Raw genomic sequence first — 19502 nt, forward strand, 5'->3', positions numbered from 1 at the left:
GGTGATGGCTTGGGGAGACTTCCTTTCACTGACACTGAACACAGTTTATCGTTCCCCGAGTCTTTGACCTTTGTTGAGTTGCTGTAGCCAAAAGCATTTATCACCCTGTGGTGATAAGCTGGTGTTCCACTTAAGCACAGTTTGTCATTTGGCTAATACCTAGAGGCTTTCAGGGTGGGGGAATGCATTAGCCCTTAGAAATACGAACATCAAAACCAAATGATTTCTGACCTTGAAGTTTTGTTGAAAGAAACAACATGTGTGCCTATTAGTAATTATATAAATATATGTAGTTAATAGAAGGTATTTAAGTGGTCTTTAACAGGTAGCGTAGAAATATAATAATAAAATAATTAGTATTTTATATAGTCCTCTGTGAAGCATCATTTGATAATATATTTATATTTCATTTCATTTGATTCTTACAACAAGTCTGGGAAACAGTTGCTATTATGATCCTCATTTTTATAGTTGAAGAAACTGAGGCAAACAGGTTAAATGACTTGTCTAGGGTTACATGACTAAGAAGGATTTGAGGCAGCATTTGAATGTGGGTCTTCCTTATTGCAGGTCCAGTGCTCTGCCTTTAGCAGCTGAAGAAGGAAAGGGAAAACTTTGGGTCTTGAGGAGAGGCCCAGAAATTTGAAGATTTGTCTCCAGCTCTGTCTTCTCTAGAGCCTCCACCCTCCTTTTATATTCCAGTACAGCTTCCAGAACAGGAAGGATACTTGAATAACTCAAAATCTTTCACTGCTAGTACTACCATTGTTGAAATATATTCCTGCAATCCCACATTCAGAATGCTTTCCAGATAGAAACATGAATTCACAAGGTGTTTGGGTATTATTTATAGAGGATTTATATAGTCATGGTATGTTACAGGTTAAATAAGGTAGATTAGGGAGTGGGGGAGGATTTAGCTCAAGGAAATTAAATACCATAAAAGATAGCATCATTTTTCTGGGAAAATGCATTCCAAATGGCAATCAATCACTTATACACACTCACTTTTACACAGGACTTTAAGGTTTGCAAATTATTTTCACCTATGTTAATTATCTCCTTGGTCCTTGCAAGAATCCCAATAGATATGTGCTATTGTTATTCCCATTTTACTAGTGAATAAACTGAGGGGTAGGGTCTGAACTTAAGTCTTCCAGACCATCTTCCTATCCACCACACCCCAGCTACCTAGAATGTATTAAGCTCCTCCTACATACCACTCACTATGCTTAAATGGTGAAGATGAAAAAAAATCAAAACATTCCCTGCTCTCAAGGTGTATACTTCTATCAGAGACACAACATGCAAACATAAAATATGCAAATTCCAGAGCTGCTCTTTTAAGAAAAAGAGAGAAGTTCTAAGAGGCAGATGGGAGGAAAGAGTGCATTACAGTCTTGGAGTGGTGGGCATGCAATGGAGTAGAGAAAGGTGACAATGTTACGTGAAGTTCTTTTGTAATACTAACTAAAATTTGGGGGGAATTATATATACAGTTCATTTAATATTTTAAACAAGATTTTAGGAATGGTAATCGGAGTACTATCCAGCAAATCGAGTAAGTAACCAAAGTGACGGAGATGCGTAGTAAAATTTCATTTTTCTAACTTGTACTTTAGTTTCATATAAAGGGTGTTCAATGGGAAAAAAAAAATAGACAATTTGATCCCTTTCATTGGATTGTTTTCTCTCCCCTCCCCAGTAACCTCAATTATTTTATTTTTTTAGTGTTGAAGTCAATGAAAGTATCTACTCTTTTAAAAATAAATGTATTTGGGATAAAATAATAAAGGAAAGCCTATTCACAGGTTAAAATGATTGTACTTAAACATTAAACTTTATTTTAAAATATTAAAACTAGCTACATTTGCCACCTTTGAAAGCCTCACATTCTCTTTAGCGACATTTAAAGAAACAGTTTTCCAGTGAAGCCTTAAACCAGTGCCCCATCATAATGTGAACATGATCCTGAATTCTTAAAGGTTAGGATATTGGAAGGCAGATTCTATTTGCTCCTACTCTGATGGAGTTACTCTCCTTCTTCCTAAGGCCAGCCCTTACTGGTACCCATTTTTCATCTAATTCCCTTTTGTCTCCTCCTAGACTTTCTTGAAATCCAGTCTCCAACATTAACTGTGCTAAGGCACCATGCTAGGCATTTCTAGGCACTTAATCCTAGGTTTGTTTTATTCCTTCCTGTATAGGATTCATAGTACTGAAATAATCATTTTCTCTTAGTTTCTAGTCTTCTTTGCTTGGTTCCGTGAACAGAAGCAGAGATTAAGATGGTAGTGAATAATAACAAGTTCCCTTAGGGAAAAAGAATAGGACTTTTCTTCCTTTTCTTTTTTTTTTTTTTTTTTTTTTCCTATTACTACCGTGACCTTGCCGTTGATGTGGTAAAAATATCAGGAATTAACAGGGACTTTTGTTTGTCCCTAAGCTCTCCTGCTCAGGCAAAGGAGCTTTCCCTTGTCCCATTTCCTCCTAATTGCAATAGTATACTTTTATTACACATTACCTCATTTTGTTCCTCAGAACACACTCTCTGAGATAGGACAACTAAAAAAAATTGACTGACTTATGGAAATTGAAGTTAAAGAGGAGGTTAAATTTTATTGCTTAATATGTTAGACAAGAAGGGAAGAGTCAGGATTTAGACTTAAACCCCTAATTTCCACTCTCAACATGTTGCTTCTTTCTCTTCCCCTCCACCCATCCTGCTACCACCCTTTTATTCATTGTGTTCCTTTTAGAGGAGGACTTCTTAACTTGGAATCCATGAACTTGACTTTGTTTTAGAAATAGTTTGATTACTGTATTTAATTATAATTGGTTTCCTTAGTAATGATAATACTAATAGTTAGCATTTATATAGTGCTTTACCACACTGTAATTACCCTAGGAAGTAGGCACTATAGTATCTCCTTTTACTGATAAGAAATCAAGACAGAGGCTAAGTGACTTGCAGTCATATAGGTAATCTTATCTGAGGCTGGAATTGAACTCTCCAGTCTTCTTGTCTATAGGCATCAGATTCTCTCCACTGTGTAACTTAGCTGCCTTTAATAAGTTATCTTATACACTTTATTTTATGCATTTAAAAAATACCATTCTGAGAGAATCGATACAGATGTCATCAGACTATTATACAAAAATGGTTAAGAACTTTTGAGAGTCCCATTTGCCATATAGAAAGCTTAATTAGTAAACACATTTTCTGTTAATAGTACAAGAGTATTCTTTAATGACCAGCACATCAGATTATGAGTCAAGTGACTTATAGCTAGTCCTGGCTTTGTCCCTAATTACTAAACAGTAGAACATGCCATTTCCTTCCCTGGGTCTCGTTTCTTTATCTCTACATCAGGGAGTTAGTTGGATTTCCTTTAAGAATAAAATTTTCAGATTTCAGCAGTTCAAAAGTGTAGTTATAGGTAAGGAACAAGAAGAACTACAAACAAAGGATAGAGTAAAAGTTATTTGGATATCCTAGATTTAGCATTTACCATGCAAGGAAATCCTATGCTATCCACTGTAAAAGAGAAAATGGCATTTCAGTTGATGTCCCTATTTCATAAAGTATCTTTAGAGAAGGACTTCTCCTTTCTCTTGATTCTTACCAGAAACCATACTGGAGTCAACTAACACCTATTGGTGAGAACTGATTATTTCATTTTCGGTGTTACCATTTACATGTTAGAAATTGGCAAATACAACAAGTCAGGACTTAATAGTTTGTTGAGTGCCTAAACTTAAAAGTGATCAAGAAAATGTTACTATTAGATGTGAAATTTAGAAGTGTGTCATGGTGTACATTTTTATCTTTGAAGACCTGATTGTTAAACATACCAGCATACCCCTATCTTTACACTTCCATGTAGTGGCTGACATGACTATAAGGGGTTAAAGAGTGGCAAAGTAGACACTTACAGTCCATGGGCTTTGACTATGCTAATATTTTCTCCATTGGGAAAGTGGAATCTCGAGCATTTTTGGAGGGAAGGAAACACCAAGTACTTAATCTGGTGTTCATAAACCCCAGAGGGATCCATTGATTTTAGGAAATTCCCAAACTGAGATGACAAAAAAGTATTTTCAGCAGTTTTTAACAAAAATTTAGCATTTCCTTTTAAAATTATTCAAAAACATTATTCTGAGGAGAAATCCATGCAGGATATGAGAGAGACTAAGAATCTTTGATGTAAGACTGCCACTCCACATAGTCAGACTAATATGATTTTAAGCCCTGACTTAAGGTTTTTAGCAGACAAGAATTAGTTTAGCCTCTTTATTAACTTTTGGAGGGACCTTGTACACTTAGGCCAAGTGCTACTTTTTTCCCATGTGAACTGTGCTCAAGCTCCTTTAATCTGATGCTTCCTTTTCATTCCTCACAGAAAGATTCCAGGAACAGTGGATTGTAAAGAAACAGTGTGAGAAGGAATCTTACCTGGGGAGTTCCAGGCATCTGAGGATTCTTAGATAGATAATGGGCCAAAAGTCTTGTGTGATCAGGAGCCACAGAAACATTGTCAGCACAGGGTTTGAGCATCTCATAGATGGAAGTGACATTTTAACCAGTCTGTTTTATTAGATAAGCTTTATGTGCTATCTCATGTCAGGGATGAGGGTGGAACTTGAAAGCTTTTTCAACATGTACATGATGGATCCACCCAATGGGTCCAAGAATATGTTGGCTTTTTCCTTGCTTTTCACTTTAGCAAATAGGAAATCCATCTGTATGATGAGGTGGAGACATTCTCTTTTATAGCCTTTCATGGCTGAAACACCATAAAGCAATCCTGCCCTCACACTAAGCCCAAATGGTTTTGTTTTTTGGTAAACTCCCCACAAATTTTCACTAATTGTCTTAGCCCCTTTTAGGGTTAGAAAAATAGTTTCAAATCAGTTAAACTTGAGAAATTAACTAAGAAATTGAATAAAAAGCTGTTAAAACATTTTTAGCACATAGAATCCTCCAAGGAAAAAGGAAGGAAAGAATAAATGTGCCCCACAACTGAATGGAAAAAGCAAATGTTATTTATTTGCCTTAGCAATATTTGAACTAATTTCAAGTTATGTTCTCCCATAGAGTCTTGGCATGAGTTTGCAAGCTCTGCCATTTAGTCAGGTCCTACCAAGTAGAATGGCTTTGAATACATACCAAGCAATGAGGATAGCGTTTCTGCTTTCCAGGGCAGATCCCAGTTCTTTGAGGGGGAAGGTCAGTTGTCAGAAAATAGGCGATCATGCAGAGTGTGTGGAATTTGGGGTCACAGCAGTAAAGAATATCTCTTAGGTGGGAATAGGTACACAATTCATGTCGTGGATTTTTTTTTTTTTTTTTTTTTTTTTTAGTGTTTTAATTTTATAAGGGCTAAAATTTGACCTAAAGATCAGATTCAAAAATATATTAGCTGGAGGGCATTGAGGATCTCAATTTTTTGCTCTTCTAATGGGGAAAAATGGGCATGGTCAGTCCAGTTTGGCAAAGTTCAACAAAAATCCATCAGTAAATTCATTGCCCCAATTTGGTGTGGTATTTAATTCTTTACTTGCCAACTTGAAATGAAGGCATATTATGCATGTATATTTATGTGTGTGTTTAAAAAAATCCATCTGAAGTCTGTCTAGCATGTGACATCTTGAAGTAGTTTCCTCAAGTTAAAAAAAAAAATCCAAATGTGTGTTCAGCCATATGAAATCCTTTACCCCATTTAACATGCTAGTATTATAACATGTTGACTCGTGAAAACTTCTGGAATCCATTTTGAAGAAGCATATGTGAGTAATCAAGTTGGGGTAGTTTATTGATCTGACATTACGAACCAACAGAGGAAGTCCATTAAATACATCATTCTCTCTTCCTCTGGCACTCGATATGTAATTATTTATGTGAAAACTTTCTTTTTTTTTTTTTTTTTTTATTTCTCCAGTACCCGTGAGAGCCTGGCTTCCAACACTTCCAGCATTGTTGAAAGTAACCGTCGTCAAAACCCAACCCTGAGCCCTGCGCACATAGGCGCTGCTCCAGCATTCAGCTTCCGCACAAGTACAGACCCCTCAGCAAATGAAGCCGAGAAGTTGCCGAAACCCAATTGCTTGCAAGCTTCTGTTACTAGTGTGTGATAGTCATTCTGCCTCCAATCTTCTGTCTCATCCTGTATTGCGAAGTTTACGACATTGGGACTGATGTTTACATCTTTGGGAAGACAAGCATCTCCACCACAGTTTTGGTGTTTACTTAAACTGTGCTGCTAAGTAGGCTAGGACAAAAAAACAAAAAACAAAAAAACAAAAACAAAAAAAATCTTAATTTCCAAGTATTGTTTTTCACGTTTATGGCTCTGTAGCAACAGACTAGCCCAGTAGGGGTAATGTGTATACTTTTGCTTAATTGATCATAACTGAGCACATAGGTGAGAGTCTAGCCACTGTAGGTGTTAGCTGCATTTTTTGGTGTCATGCGGTTGCTAATTCCATTTACAAATGCCACAGATGTGTGATAATGCTCCTAGTCCATGGTTGAACGGTGCCACAGAACTGATCCTTGACACTTATTTCCCCCAAGCTAAGCCACCGCAGAAAGCATAAAATAAAAGGCACAGGTCACCTTGAGGAACACAATGCCAAACACGACTAGAAAGGACCTCAGCCCTTCTCTATCTGTGAATTATTTCACACCCATCATTTTCACTGTGAGTTCTCATGACACACTTTTTGCAGGAGCCCTTGGAAGTGAGTCAGAAGGGATTGTGTTTGAATTAATGGGTGTGTTTTGTTTTGTTTTTGGTGAATATCAGATGCTTGTCTTATTCTTAACCTTCCATAACTACAAACAAGAATATAGGCCTTTGAATTTGAAGTGGACAAAGAAAGGGGGAAATATCCAACTTGGCTTAGCAACAGCACTAAGTGATGGAAGAGGTAATGTGGATTTTTTTTTAAGTATTAAATCATGTATCTTAGGGAGGTCATTTTATTCTTGTGATACTTATGATGTTCCTAGTTTAATATAATAGAGGAAATAACTAATTTGTTTAAATGAAAAGCAATTTCTTTGTGATACAAATGAAGAGTATGGCCTGAGGAGTTTATTTCTTTCTAATGGAAGGACATAATTCTATTTTATGTAGTTTTAAATAGAATGCCTAAATTAGGCTGTGGAACATAATCTTTAGTGGTTATATGGAAGAGCAAATTTAGGGAGAGTTGGAATTCAGGCCTTTGATTCCTGGAAAAATGTTTGTGGACATACAAAAATACAATTTGAGTGGAAATAGAATTGTGCCCATATGATTAATAGCAGGAGGCCCTCATTCTACAAGTGTGGCATATACATAATTTGTACTCCCCTAAAATTTCCCAGAATAATTATGCATATATGAACTATGCCAGAGTAATGTTTACAGATACATTGTACCAACTTTCAGGAGTCACTCTTAGGTAGGCTTATAGATATCATTAGACCATATTGTTCCTACAAAAGATTTGTTAGTGTTTTGTTTTGGTTTTTAGTTTAAGGCATTAAAGATGCCATTCCACAGCTTAGGGATTATTACAAAGATACCAAATTTTCAGTCTCAAATCAAGTTGGTATTTGAAAGTTCCTAGATTTTTATTGGAACAGCAAATGAAATATATAGATAAAAATGGCTTTGTACAAAAAAAAAAAAAGACAATGTTAAGATTGCAAGGCAGTGATATATAACAGTAGGAAGATTCTTTTTGTGATGAGTTTGTTTTGGTCAGTCAGGTTTTATAAATGATTTTCACATTTAATTGTAAATGTAATTTGCAGTTTCATCTCAGATTTTTGTTAGCAGGTAGAACATTTTGTAAAACACTTCTGTCTTAATGTCATAATTTGAATCACCAGGAAACACAGAAATCTGTGCAGTCTTATATTTTATGGTTGTATGCAGTTTGTAGATTCCTTTCCCCTCCCCAATACCCTCAAATTGCTTTAGAACTTGAAACACTTGGGGACTTTCTAATTCCTTTGCAAATATTTGAGAGGCACATGGGTTAAATTCCTTATTTTTGGTATTGAAAATTCTTTTTTATGTTTCAATTAGACATTCCCTTGCATTTCTGAGTAGACTCCTCAACCAGTGGGCCTTCACCCTCATGCCTTATTTCCTCTATGGCATGCCGTGTCTGCTCAGAAATGCATCATTTGCCTCATTGTTTAAATATGTGCAGAAGGAATGATAATGTATCTAATAGACTCCAGAGTCCATTTCTTTGGGGAGTTGTATACCATACAGTTACTAAATTTTCCACGTAAATTCATTTAACCCCCCCCCCAACATACTTTGAAGTTTATATCATGCTATTGTGTTCTTAAGAAAAAGAAACATTGGAAGGCTATACTAACCTCTAGTTGGTCATCTGAAAATAGCCACTGTAAAAATCAGATAATATATGAACAGAAAAGAAAAAAAAATCCCTTAAGAGAAACTTTTTTAAAATAAAAATTTGTCAAGCATTAGACAAGAAGTTAACAATCTAATGAAACCTATACACCTTCTGCCAGATAAGTGTATATGATTTCAAAATACTCTCATAGACCAGCAGTCATTAATATTGAAATTATGGACTTAAAAAATGGAATGTAAACAGGAGTTTCACATAGAAACATTCTCATCTGTATTTAATTTTTACTCTTGGAAAAATGTATTTACAATGGGATCTTAAGGCTATTCTGTCTTGAGGTTCTTGGTGACCAAATGTTTGGGCCTCTCTCCAAGAGTTTCTGATACTATCATACTCCTTCCATGAGATTAGAACTTTCTGTTATGGTTTCTTATCTGGTCTTCTCTTTTTGTATATTGACTGAAAGGTTTACAGAACTGAGTTAGATTGAATCTCTGTGTGTGTGTTCAACTTTTAAAAGGTCAACACATCTGTCAGTATTTTGCACATTTAATATGTATTATTATAATACAACATATTACTTTATGGTAATTTTTATTTTCACATATAACTACCTCCATGAATTCAATGAAATGGCAGCAGTGTGTTCAAGGGTATTATAAAAAGCAAGGTTAAAACTTTCTGAAGCATCGGGTCACGATATTTTCTCTGTGTGTTGACACTTGTGTTAAAAGTCACCATTCTCCACCCAAATTTCCATGATTCCTTTTTTATTATTGGATTTTCAGATTCAATCTTTGTATTTCTCCTCAAGAAAGCTCACTTGGGTGTTTTTTTGTTGGTGGTGTTCATATCAAGAGAACATTTAAAATTCTTGTCTTTTTCCTGTCCCTGCTAATTTTTTTTTTTTCCTGTTAGTTGGTAAGTGTGATTTAGCAGGCTATTTGCACCTATTAGAGTTTTAGGTTTTATAAGGCAAAGAATACACACCAGATATTTGAACTGCCAACTTTGAAGCACTTTGGGCCCCAATCTGCCTTCACTTGCATGTTAACATATCAAGTCAAATTTTCACTTTACTTGAGAGAGCTGCATTGTACATTCCATTCTCACTATTTATGTCTCATTCTCTCTGTTTCTCTCTCCCTCCATTTCCCCTACTTCCACTCTCCCTTTCTCAGTTAATCACTTTCTGTGCTAGACCATGCATAATATGCCATTTTCTATATTGTGCACATCTCAGGGTACCTTAATGAGTAGATGAAGAAGGGGGGTGCCATCCTATCAAGACATGCACAAAAGAGTCAAAAGGGAGACAGATGGAAAACAAATCAACCCTGTTACTGTTATTTGAAACTTTGAGATTTGAGGTTTTGTCCTAAAGTCCTGAAATCAAAAGCTAAGTTCTACGTTAGGTGTTCCCTAAATCCTTCATTACAGCATTAATTCTCCCTCCCCCCCATAGACAGTACTGAGGGAGGGACTCTGCAAAAGGAAGCACGAACACCACCATCTCCTTTCAGTTTGGTGCAGCAAATGTAACAAAAAAAAATCTACCTGGGGAGTAAACCACTTCTTTACCACAAAGTGTACTTGAAAATAAAGTTTTTAACTTAAATTATAAAACTATTGCTCATAATCATAACACTTTATGTATCTCACTAAGGCAGCATTTGGAGCCTACTAAAAATAATGATTGATAAGAAGTTTGCATACAGTTCACCTTGGATCTCAAAGTGCTTCCAAAGCATTCAGAGTCATTAATGCTAGACAAACAAAAAAATTGTGGGTGCTCTTTATTATAATACCTTTTTGAGAAAAGAATGATCAGGTAGTGAGACTTGAAATCACCCTCAGGGGCAACTATTGATTATTGATTATCTTTTCTGTTAGATGATAGACGACCATCATGAGAAAGCACTAAATGAATCACTCCCAATAAAGAGTAGTAATAATTAATAAATATAAATTTAATATTGGCAAGGAAGAGAAAATAATTCTTTACAGCATCCATTTTTACTTAAAAATTTCAGGGCTTTTATAATTTGATATCATCCCTTCAGCTTGTAGAATGTGAGGCAAAACTATAGACAAATTAACTGACACTTCTTCCCAAATGTTCTACTTGAACCAATGGTAGTTTTAGATGTGCCCCTTCATCTATGATTTTTCTATTAAGTTTCTGCATCTTCTATGCTACAGTGACATTCTTCAGGAACATGACTGCTCTTGGCAGTAGAAGGTGCTGAATACATATTTTAATTAAAAACTTTATCAAGTACTTTTTACAGGGCTATTGGACACAAAGGAGAATTTGTACAATCTGTTTCTGCCTACTCTTTTGGAGGATCGGGATTACTGAAGGGAACTAGTCTTGTTATCCTTGTTCCCTAAAATGGAGGGATGAAAACAGCCTTAACAGTGTCAACGCTCCTCAATTCAATTGGCCAGTTGACAAGCTGTCCAATGTGCTATATCGGCCTTGGGAGCACCCAGAGCACAGCATTCCCTTTTTTTGACCACCTCCAGTACCATCTTGCCTGCTTACAGAAGACAGCCTATATACTTACTCTTCTTTTGTCTGCAAAGTGGCTCTTCTCTGCAGAGGTTTAGGTGAAGCTAAAGTATATTGAAAAAACATACATGGTTTTGGGAGCAAACTTGGCTTTGGTTCAAATAAGGTCTTGGGCTGAATAGAGATGACTATCAAAAGTCTTTGCCAAGTGAATGAATAAATAGTTTCAATTGGCTGAGACCTGACAGTTGACATTCCCTTCTACCTTAAGAAACTTTACATTGTTAAGAATGCATTCAGTATCCTCCTTTTTCTGAGAGATTTTTATTTAGGAGGTACTCCTTCAACTTTACACTTAAAAAAATCCATGGTTAAATTCTATTTTATAGTTGAATGAGGAACTGGAATCTCCTAGGATGAATTAATTGAAGTTTTCTTTTCAGCAACATACGGATAGACAGGTTGCATAGCTTTTGCAAATAATCTTGGGTCTCTACAATTTCTGTATAGATTGCCATGGATCATTTAGAATTCTACTGGAATTCTAGAAGGCTGATGTGGATTAAAAATGATTTTGATTTAAAAATTAAATGTTCTTCTAATAGTCATATGCACCCACACATACATATACACACACACACACACAAAAAAACACACCCTGTTGCAGGGCTTTAATATTTTGGCTTCAGATATGAACATCTACTACCATACCAGCTGAAAGCAGGGGACGTTTCCCAAGTAGTGACTGGAGGAGGTGAGGAAACCATGGAATTCCAGACTAATTCTGCCCATGCTCTGCCTCCCCATTCCAAGGGCTGACCTCAGTGCCCCTGCTCCTTTATTGCTCCCACCAAAAAGAGGTACCAAATCTGGGATCTTGTGAAGATCTCACCTGATTTACATCCATCCTTTGCAGTTAGATGAAAGAATCATTGAAGTGCACACTCGACAAATCCTCCCCTTCCTGTCACCCCTGTGTCCTATCCTCCCTTCCATCTCCACCTAGATGCTGATACATCGCCACATGTTTCCACATTGGAAGGGCAGACTAATGTGCAGTATTGTGCACACGTGCTGGGTTAGGGGATAGTGCCACCCTAAGGTCACCTCCATGTAAGTATGACAGCTATAAAGAAGGTCCTTAGAGTAGCTGGCATAACTATTACTTTAGAGATGAGACTTCAGTTTAAATACTAACTTTAAGGGATCATAATTCTGCAGGTATCTTTCCCTGAGTGACTGAATGTGACTGTTGCATTAGGTTAAATGAGTTAAGAAACGCAAGTGGGATTTACTGTATGTTAGAAGGGAGTTTTGCAGCCAAGACTGCCTTGAATAAATGTGTTTGCACTGAAAAAAAATTTTTAAAAATTTACTTGGTCTCTGGTTGCTGTAAAGGTCATCCAAGATGGATGTTCTGTTTATATTGTATAGTATTTCATATGAAATAATTACAGCTCATGAAATGTCTTCCCTAATGTTACTGATTTATAACAGCACATTTGTAACATGGTTTTTATTGTGTCTGTGTACCATATTGTAAATGATGATTACTTGTCATGCTTAGTATAATAACTTAAAAGGAAAAAAAAGGACAGGGATTTTTGTAAGTCTATATTTGAAAGTCCCTCCACATGGTAATATTGTGTTCATGTTGTTTATGTAGTGTCGTGTGAAATATCCATTTTGGATTGTGTTACTTTTTAAGATATTAAATAACATTTGGTTATATGTCTAAGTGGATTTTTTTATTTGAGAGAAAATATTTTAGGTGATCCATTTATATGTTCCTTAAATTTTGGCAATAGGTATATATTGATTGGATATTTCTTCTTAAAGAAGGGAGAGGGAGAGAATTTTGATATGAAGAATTTCTTCTAATGCATATCAAAAAAACAGAGGGAAGAGAGAGAAGAGCGAGCTGAATGCTGTAAAATAATGATTTTTCTAGAAATTTTTGAAAATAACAGTTCTCTAGAATATTTGAATCAATTTGAATTTGAACATTAGTGAAGCTAATAAGTACCTAGAATTGAGTTCTAGTTAAAGTAATATCTAATTTTTAAAAGCCAGAGCAGAAAATGTATCAAATGAGTGGTACCTTTGTATACACACAGTTTCATATGAGATATATGTGCACATATGCATTTATATACATGCACACATATATGCACAGTGCATAGAGTGCTTTACTTAGAGACAATTTGAATTCTGCTTTGGGCACATTCTAGCCATGTGACCCTGAGTACATCACTTTCAACTTCTTTCCAACTTAGTTTCCTCCTCTGTAAAATGGGAATAGTAATAGCATCCATTTCACAGGTGGTTGTGAGGATTAAATATGAGATAACATATATAAAGCACTTTGCCAACTTGAAAATGTTATCTAAATCCCTATCATTTAAAATTTATGCACAAGTACAGTCACGTATGCATATACTCATTAAAACAAATCCATTTCCCAAACATTTTAGTAGATATGAAAATAGAGGTTATTTGAACAATGCTAAAGGTTCATTTGGCAAAATGTTTTTGGAAGCTGTTATCACTAATGATAATTTTAAAGGAAAGAAGATGTGACATGGGAGGTACAATGGGGGCCATTCTGTATATATTGGATGGCTTGAATAGACCCAGAAGGAAGAGAAGAATGTGAAAGATGGGACTGGGGGCCTTAAGAAAATATTTAAAGAAGGTTCAGGTTCTCTGAATCAAATAATACATATGACTAGATAGACATGATGAAGCAGCTATTTTCTGAAGAGCTTTGAAAGTGATAAGGATGGGATGGGGAGTAGGAGCCCAGATGGCAGAGTGACACTAGCATTCTTGCCAAGCTCTCCCAACACACCCCTCTACAACAACTTAGGAAAATCCTACCAAACTAAATTCTTAGTAGAGAAGCCAACAAAAAATCTCAATGAGTTGTTTTCCAACCTAGAGCAGATTAGGAAGACAAAAAGATCTGCAAACACTAGGGTGGGGGGATGGCAAGGAGCACCCCATGACCTAAGTGGCAGCAACAGGAGCAGATCAGCACCCAGGAACAATAAAGGAACTGTATACTGGTCCCTAGGGACCTCTTTTCTAGCATTGGGAGCAGAATCTGCTGCCATATGTCACCCAAATCCAGTTCTGGATCATAGTAGAAAGGTGCAGTGGTGATTGTGAAGGAGCAGGGACTCTACCGCTATAAAAAGGATCAGAAAACAGCAGAAGAGCTTTAGATCTCTCCCTAAATCTTGGAAGCACCAAAAACTTCAGCTTCCTGCTGAGCTGTGAAAATAGCAGGAGGACATATATGGCAGAAACTCAAGCTAGACACTACTATTCTCCCACTCCATATACACCCCAAAAGTGATCACAGCCCAACTCTAACAAACTCTTCCAAAATCAAGAAATAGGCTGGGAAATGAACAAAAAACTCTTGTCCATAAAAAGCTATAGGTGTGATAGTAGTAAACCTCAAGATATAAAGTCAAAGAATGAAAATAACTTGAAAATATACACAAGGGAAAGCCTCAAAGGAAAAATGCATATTGAACATGAGCTCAACAAGAATTCCTAGAAAAGCTAAAGAAGAGATTTGTGAAAATTAGAACAAAAAATGATTTAAACACATTTGATTTAAAATCAAGAGTGGTAGAAGAAAAATGGAGAAAGACATGAGGGCAATGCAAAAAGTATGAAAAGAAAATTAGCAGCTTGGTAAAAGAGGCACAAAAATACTGAAGAAAACTTTTAAAAAATCTGAATTGGTCAAATGGTATAAAATTAAAGATAACTCCTTAAAAATTAGAAATGGACAAATGGAAGTTAATGATGTGAGATATTAGGAAATAATAAAAGTCAAAAAGAAAAAGAAAAAATATGAAATACCTTATAGGATTTCAAAACCAACCTGGAACATACATCAAAAAAAGATAAGAATTATTGGTCTATCTAAAACCATGAACAAAATTCATACTGACATAATTAAAAACTAAATAAAAGAAAACAATTCTGATATCTTAGAACTAGAGGGCAAAGAATAAATTGACTTTACTGGTAACCTTCTGAAAGATACTCCAATGGAAACCCCAGGAATATTATAGCCAAAATTCAGAGTTCCCAGATCAAGGCAAAAATACTGAAAGCAGCCAGAAAGAAACAATTCTAACAACATGGAACCACAGCCAGCCATACACAGATTTAGCCTCATTCAAAAGGAGTGGAGGTCTTGGAACATGATATTTTAGAGGGCAAAGAAGGTACGATCACAAGAATAACTCACTATGAAAAACTGAATGTGATTATGCTGAAGATGGTGGGATGGGACCTTTAATAAAATAGAGGAATTCCAAGTATTCTTTATAAAAAAAACAGAAGCTAAATAGAAAACTTGACAAACATGGTAGAAACATAAAAAGGTAAATATTAATGAGGAAACATAAGACTAAACTGTTTATATTCTTATAAGGGAAGATGATATCTTAAGACTTAGAACATTATTACTGTCAGGGAAATTAAAAGAAATCTAATTAGAAAGCAAGATGTGAATCATTTTGGAATGACCTCAAAAGAGGGATAGAAAGGTGAGAAAGAGGGATACACCGTGAAAAGAGGAAAAGGAGAGAAAAAATGGGAAAAATTCTCTCATAGAGGCAGACAGAATTTTTACAATGGGGCGAAATGGAGTAGGTTAAATCAACAATGTTTGACTCTTTCATCTGAAAGATGAAGTATACGCACAATTGAGTATAGAAATTCACTTTACCCAATAGGAAAGTAGAAAGGGGAGGGACTAAATGAAAGGGAGGTAATAAAAGGAAGAGTTGATTAATGGAGGCAATGATCAGAACAAAATAGCAAAGAGAGAAAGATAATTAGAAGAGAATGGGGTAAATACATATTTGGTAATCTTCACTGAATAGAATGGGATGAACTTACCCATCAAACGCAAGAGTATAGCAGAACGGATTAAAAACCAACATAGGGTCAAAATAATGGTCTGGAGAAGAATATTATCTTTTTACTGAAGTCAAGTAAAAAGTCAAGGGCAGCTGTCATGGTCTTAGGGAAAACAAAAGCAAAAACATGTTATTTTAAAAAATAGGGAAACTAAACTAAAAGGTATCACAAACAATGAATTCATATCAATACTCAACATATATGCACCAAATAGCACAGCATTCAAATTCTTGAAGGAAAAGTTAAATAAGTTACAGGGAGAAATAGTAAAATTATGCTACTTGAAAGAATAATTGATTCTAATACAATATAAGCTATTTGAAGAACTTAGGTAAAAGTAAAGAAACCACATTTCTTTAATGATGCAAATAAGGTATTGATTTCAAAATCCAGAAAAGCAAAAGCAAAACTAAAGACCAATTTTTCTAATATTGATGCAAAAAATTAAATAAAATGCTATCAAGGAGATTATAACAATATATCACAAAGATATACTTACACTATTACTCGGCTGGATTTAAAACAGAAATGCAGGATTGGTTTGACATTAGGAAAACTATAAGGATAATTTACCATTGAAATGCTAAGTAGTATCTACCTAAAATAAAACAGCCATTAATCTGTCTTTGGATAATTAGAAATTGGATAAATGAGAAATCTTTCCAATAAGATCAGGGGAGAATCAAGGATGTCCATTATCAACAAGAAAGCAAAACTAATGTGATCATATCAATATATGCAGAAAAAGTTTTGAAGAGAAAACACCTATTCCTAAAACATAGAAATAAATAGAGACTTAAAATAGTGAGTGGGTTCTATCTAAAACCAAGAATAAGCATCTTAATGGGGATAAAATAAAAAGCCTTTCCAAATAAGGAGTGCAGGGTTTATCACAATATTATTATACTAGAAAAGCAAGCTATAGCAATAACACAAGAATAAGAAATATAAGCAATAAGTATGCACAATGAAGAAACAAAACTATTACTTTGGAGAATGATATACTTTGAGAACCCTAGAGAATAGACTTAAAAAAAAAAAAAACTAGTTGGAACAATTAACAACTTTAGCACAATCACCAAAGAAATATAAACCCATAAAACCATAAGCATTTCTATATATTGCTAGTAAAATTTAACAAGAAAATTTTTTAAAAATAATCACGATAGTATAAAATACTGGGAATCTACCTGCCAAAACATATATTGGAATTATATGAATACAATTACAAAACACTCCACACAAAAACATTTAAATAAATGGAGAAATGTGTTTCTTTTGGGCAAGGAAAGCCAAAAAAAAAAAAAAAAGAAGAAGAGAAAGAAAAATTCATTGACTTATTCAATTCTATGCCAATTAAACTGCAAATATAGAACTTAAAAAAAAAAACTAGTTGGAACAATTAACAACTTTAGCACAATCACCAAAGAAATATAAACCCATAAAATCATAAGCATTTCTATATATTGCTAGTAAAATTTAACAAGAAAATTTTTTAAAAATAATCACGATAGTATAAAATACTGGGAATCTACCTGCCAAAACATATATTGGAATTATATGAACACAATTACAAAACACTCCACACAAAAACATTTAAATAAATGGAGAAATATGTTTCTTTTGGGCAAGGAAAGCCAAAAAAAAAAAAAAAGAAGAGAAAGAAAAATTCATTGACTTATTCAATTCTATGCCAATTAAACTGCAAATATAGAACTTAAAAAAAAAAACCAGTAACATCTAGACTCTAGATTCTAGAGGATCAAAAGTTTAAGAATATTAAGAGAATGAAACAAATGAAAAAATGAAAATAAAAGTACCTAATAGTACCATATTCTAAACTATTATTGCAAAATGGTAATCAATGTTTGATCAATACAAAAATTAAGTTTACAATATACAAAAATGAGCACAATTAACTAGTGTTTGATAAACCAAAAGATCCCACCTATTGGGATAAGAACTTACTCTGACAAAAATTGCTTAAGCAAACTAGAAATTAGTCTTGACAAAAAATGGGCATATACCAATATCTCACACTATTTATTTGATAAACTTAACATGGGTATGTGATTTAGATATAACTGGTCATATCATAAGCAAATCAGTGTCACATGGAGGAAATTACCTGTCAGATCTGTGAATATTGAAAGAGTGATGAAGGATATGGTTTCAGAAAAACTGGGATGGCTTATATGAACCGATGCAAATGTGAAACAAGCCAGAATCAGGAGAACAACATACACAGTAACAGCCATATTGTAAAAATAAGCACCTGTGAAAGACTTAGTAACTGTTCAATATAGTGATTCATTAGAACCCCAAACTACACATGATCAAAAAAGCTATCTGCTTCTAAATAGGGACCTGATGGGCTCAGAATGCACATTGAAACATCTGTTTTTCCTTTATTTTTCTTACTTCCCTCCCAACATGGCTTATACAGAAGTATGTTTCATGGGGATCATGTTTCTTTCCTTCTTAATGAGTAGGGGAAAAGGTGGAGGTAAAGAAGGAAAATTTAGAACTGAAAATAAAAATAAAAATTTTTAAAAGATCCACAGGCGAGTGGCAAACAGCAAAATAATATAAATGTTTTCCTCTCTTTTATGTTTTGGACCATAAGATAATTGATCATTATAGTTCTTGTGGGATGAAAGTTTTATTGCCCAGTAAAAATATTTGTTAAATAATTTTTTACAAATCCCATTCCTTAGCTCTTTCCTACTGGGCAGTAGGGTAAGGCATGACATGGTAAATTAGGAAGACTTTTGGGTTGACTTCAAAGGCAGCCTTTGACAAATAAGAGTGAAAAGACCCTGGGCAAGTGCTCTAAACTCTCAATGCCTCCAAACAACTCTCAGTCTAAAAATATCAGAGAAAGTGTAATCTGCATTGTAGTAGAAAATTTCCTTACTTGGGAGTTCCATATACTAGTGAAGTCACAGTTTTAGTCCTTTTCTGCATTTTTTCTCAATTAAAAGATTTGTTATTTAATTCTTTTCCTGTACTTTTACTTTTAAGGTACATTGTTTCCTCCTACTTCCTCTAATCCTTTGATTTTATTTTAAATTTCCTCTTATTTAAAATAGGTCTTGTCTTGACTTGCTTCATCTGTTAGCACTTACCCTTAGTCCTAGTTTCAGCTGTGTTGATAACAGCCAGAGTTCCTAAGCATGCTAAATTTAATATTAACACTTTGCTTATAACACTTGAATCCAGAGAACACTCCACTTCTGCAAATTCTATCTTTGTTTATCTTTCCATTATAAGCTAATTTCCATTACTCTTAAGACAGGAATGGGAAAAAAAAAAATCAGCCATCATCTTCATCCTAACAGGTTGAAAACTTCATTCATCTTTTCTCTGCCAATGACATGAAACTTGATACTGTTAGACCTGTGATCCATCAGATAGATAATTTGTATCTGGCTATAACAAAATACATTTGGTTTCCTTGCTATCCTCATAGATGAGAGCTGTACCCTTGAGACATACCACATGCTAGGTTAATCATCAATTATGTGTCATGCACAAAATGGACTAAATTCATTTTTAAAAATTTATTTAATTTTTGGTTTATGGAATTAAACAAGAATTTCCGTAACACAGTATAATAAAAAGGTAATTACACATGGAACTATAAATCTAT

General features: G+C 34.7%; 1 protein-coding gene across 9 annotated transcripts in view; it reads left to right on the top strand.

Annotated features, from left to right (window-relative positions):
• Positions 1-12638, top strand: part of STOX2 (storkhead box 2) — a 151120-nt gene extending 138482 nt beyond the window's left edge. For 8 of the 9 annotated variants that reach the window (XM_051966066.1, XM_051966064.1, XM_051966059.1 and 5 more), the window contains one exon: positions 5943-12638. In XM_051966066.1, coding sequence (XP_051822026.1) covers positions 5943-6135 — 193 coding nt within the window. In that variant the 3' untranslated portion in view covers positions 6136-12638. Of the gene's footprint in view, positions 1-570; positions 832-5942 lie in introns of those variants that run through there. The other variant, XM_051966061.1, reaches the window with a different exon arrangement.
• Positions 12639-19502: the final 6864 nt, after the last annotated feature.

This window comes from Antechinus flavipes, chromosome 6 (assembly GCF_016432865.1).
Source record: "Antechinus flavipes isolate AdamAnt ecotype Samford, QLD, Australia chromosome 6, AdamAnt_v2, whole genome shotgun sequence".
NCBI classification, from domain to species: Eukaryota; Metazoa; Chordata; class Mammalia; order Dasyuromorphia; family Dasyuridae; genus Antechinus; species Antechinus flavipes.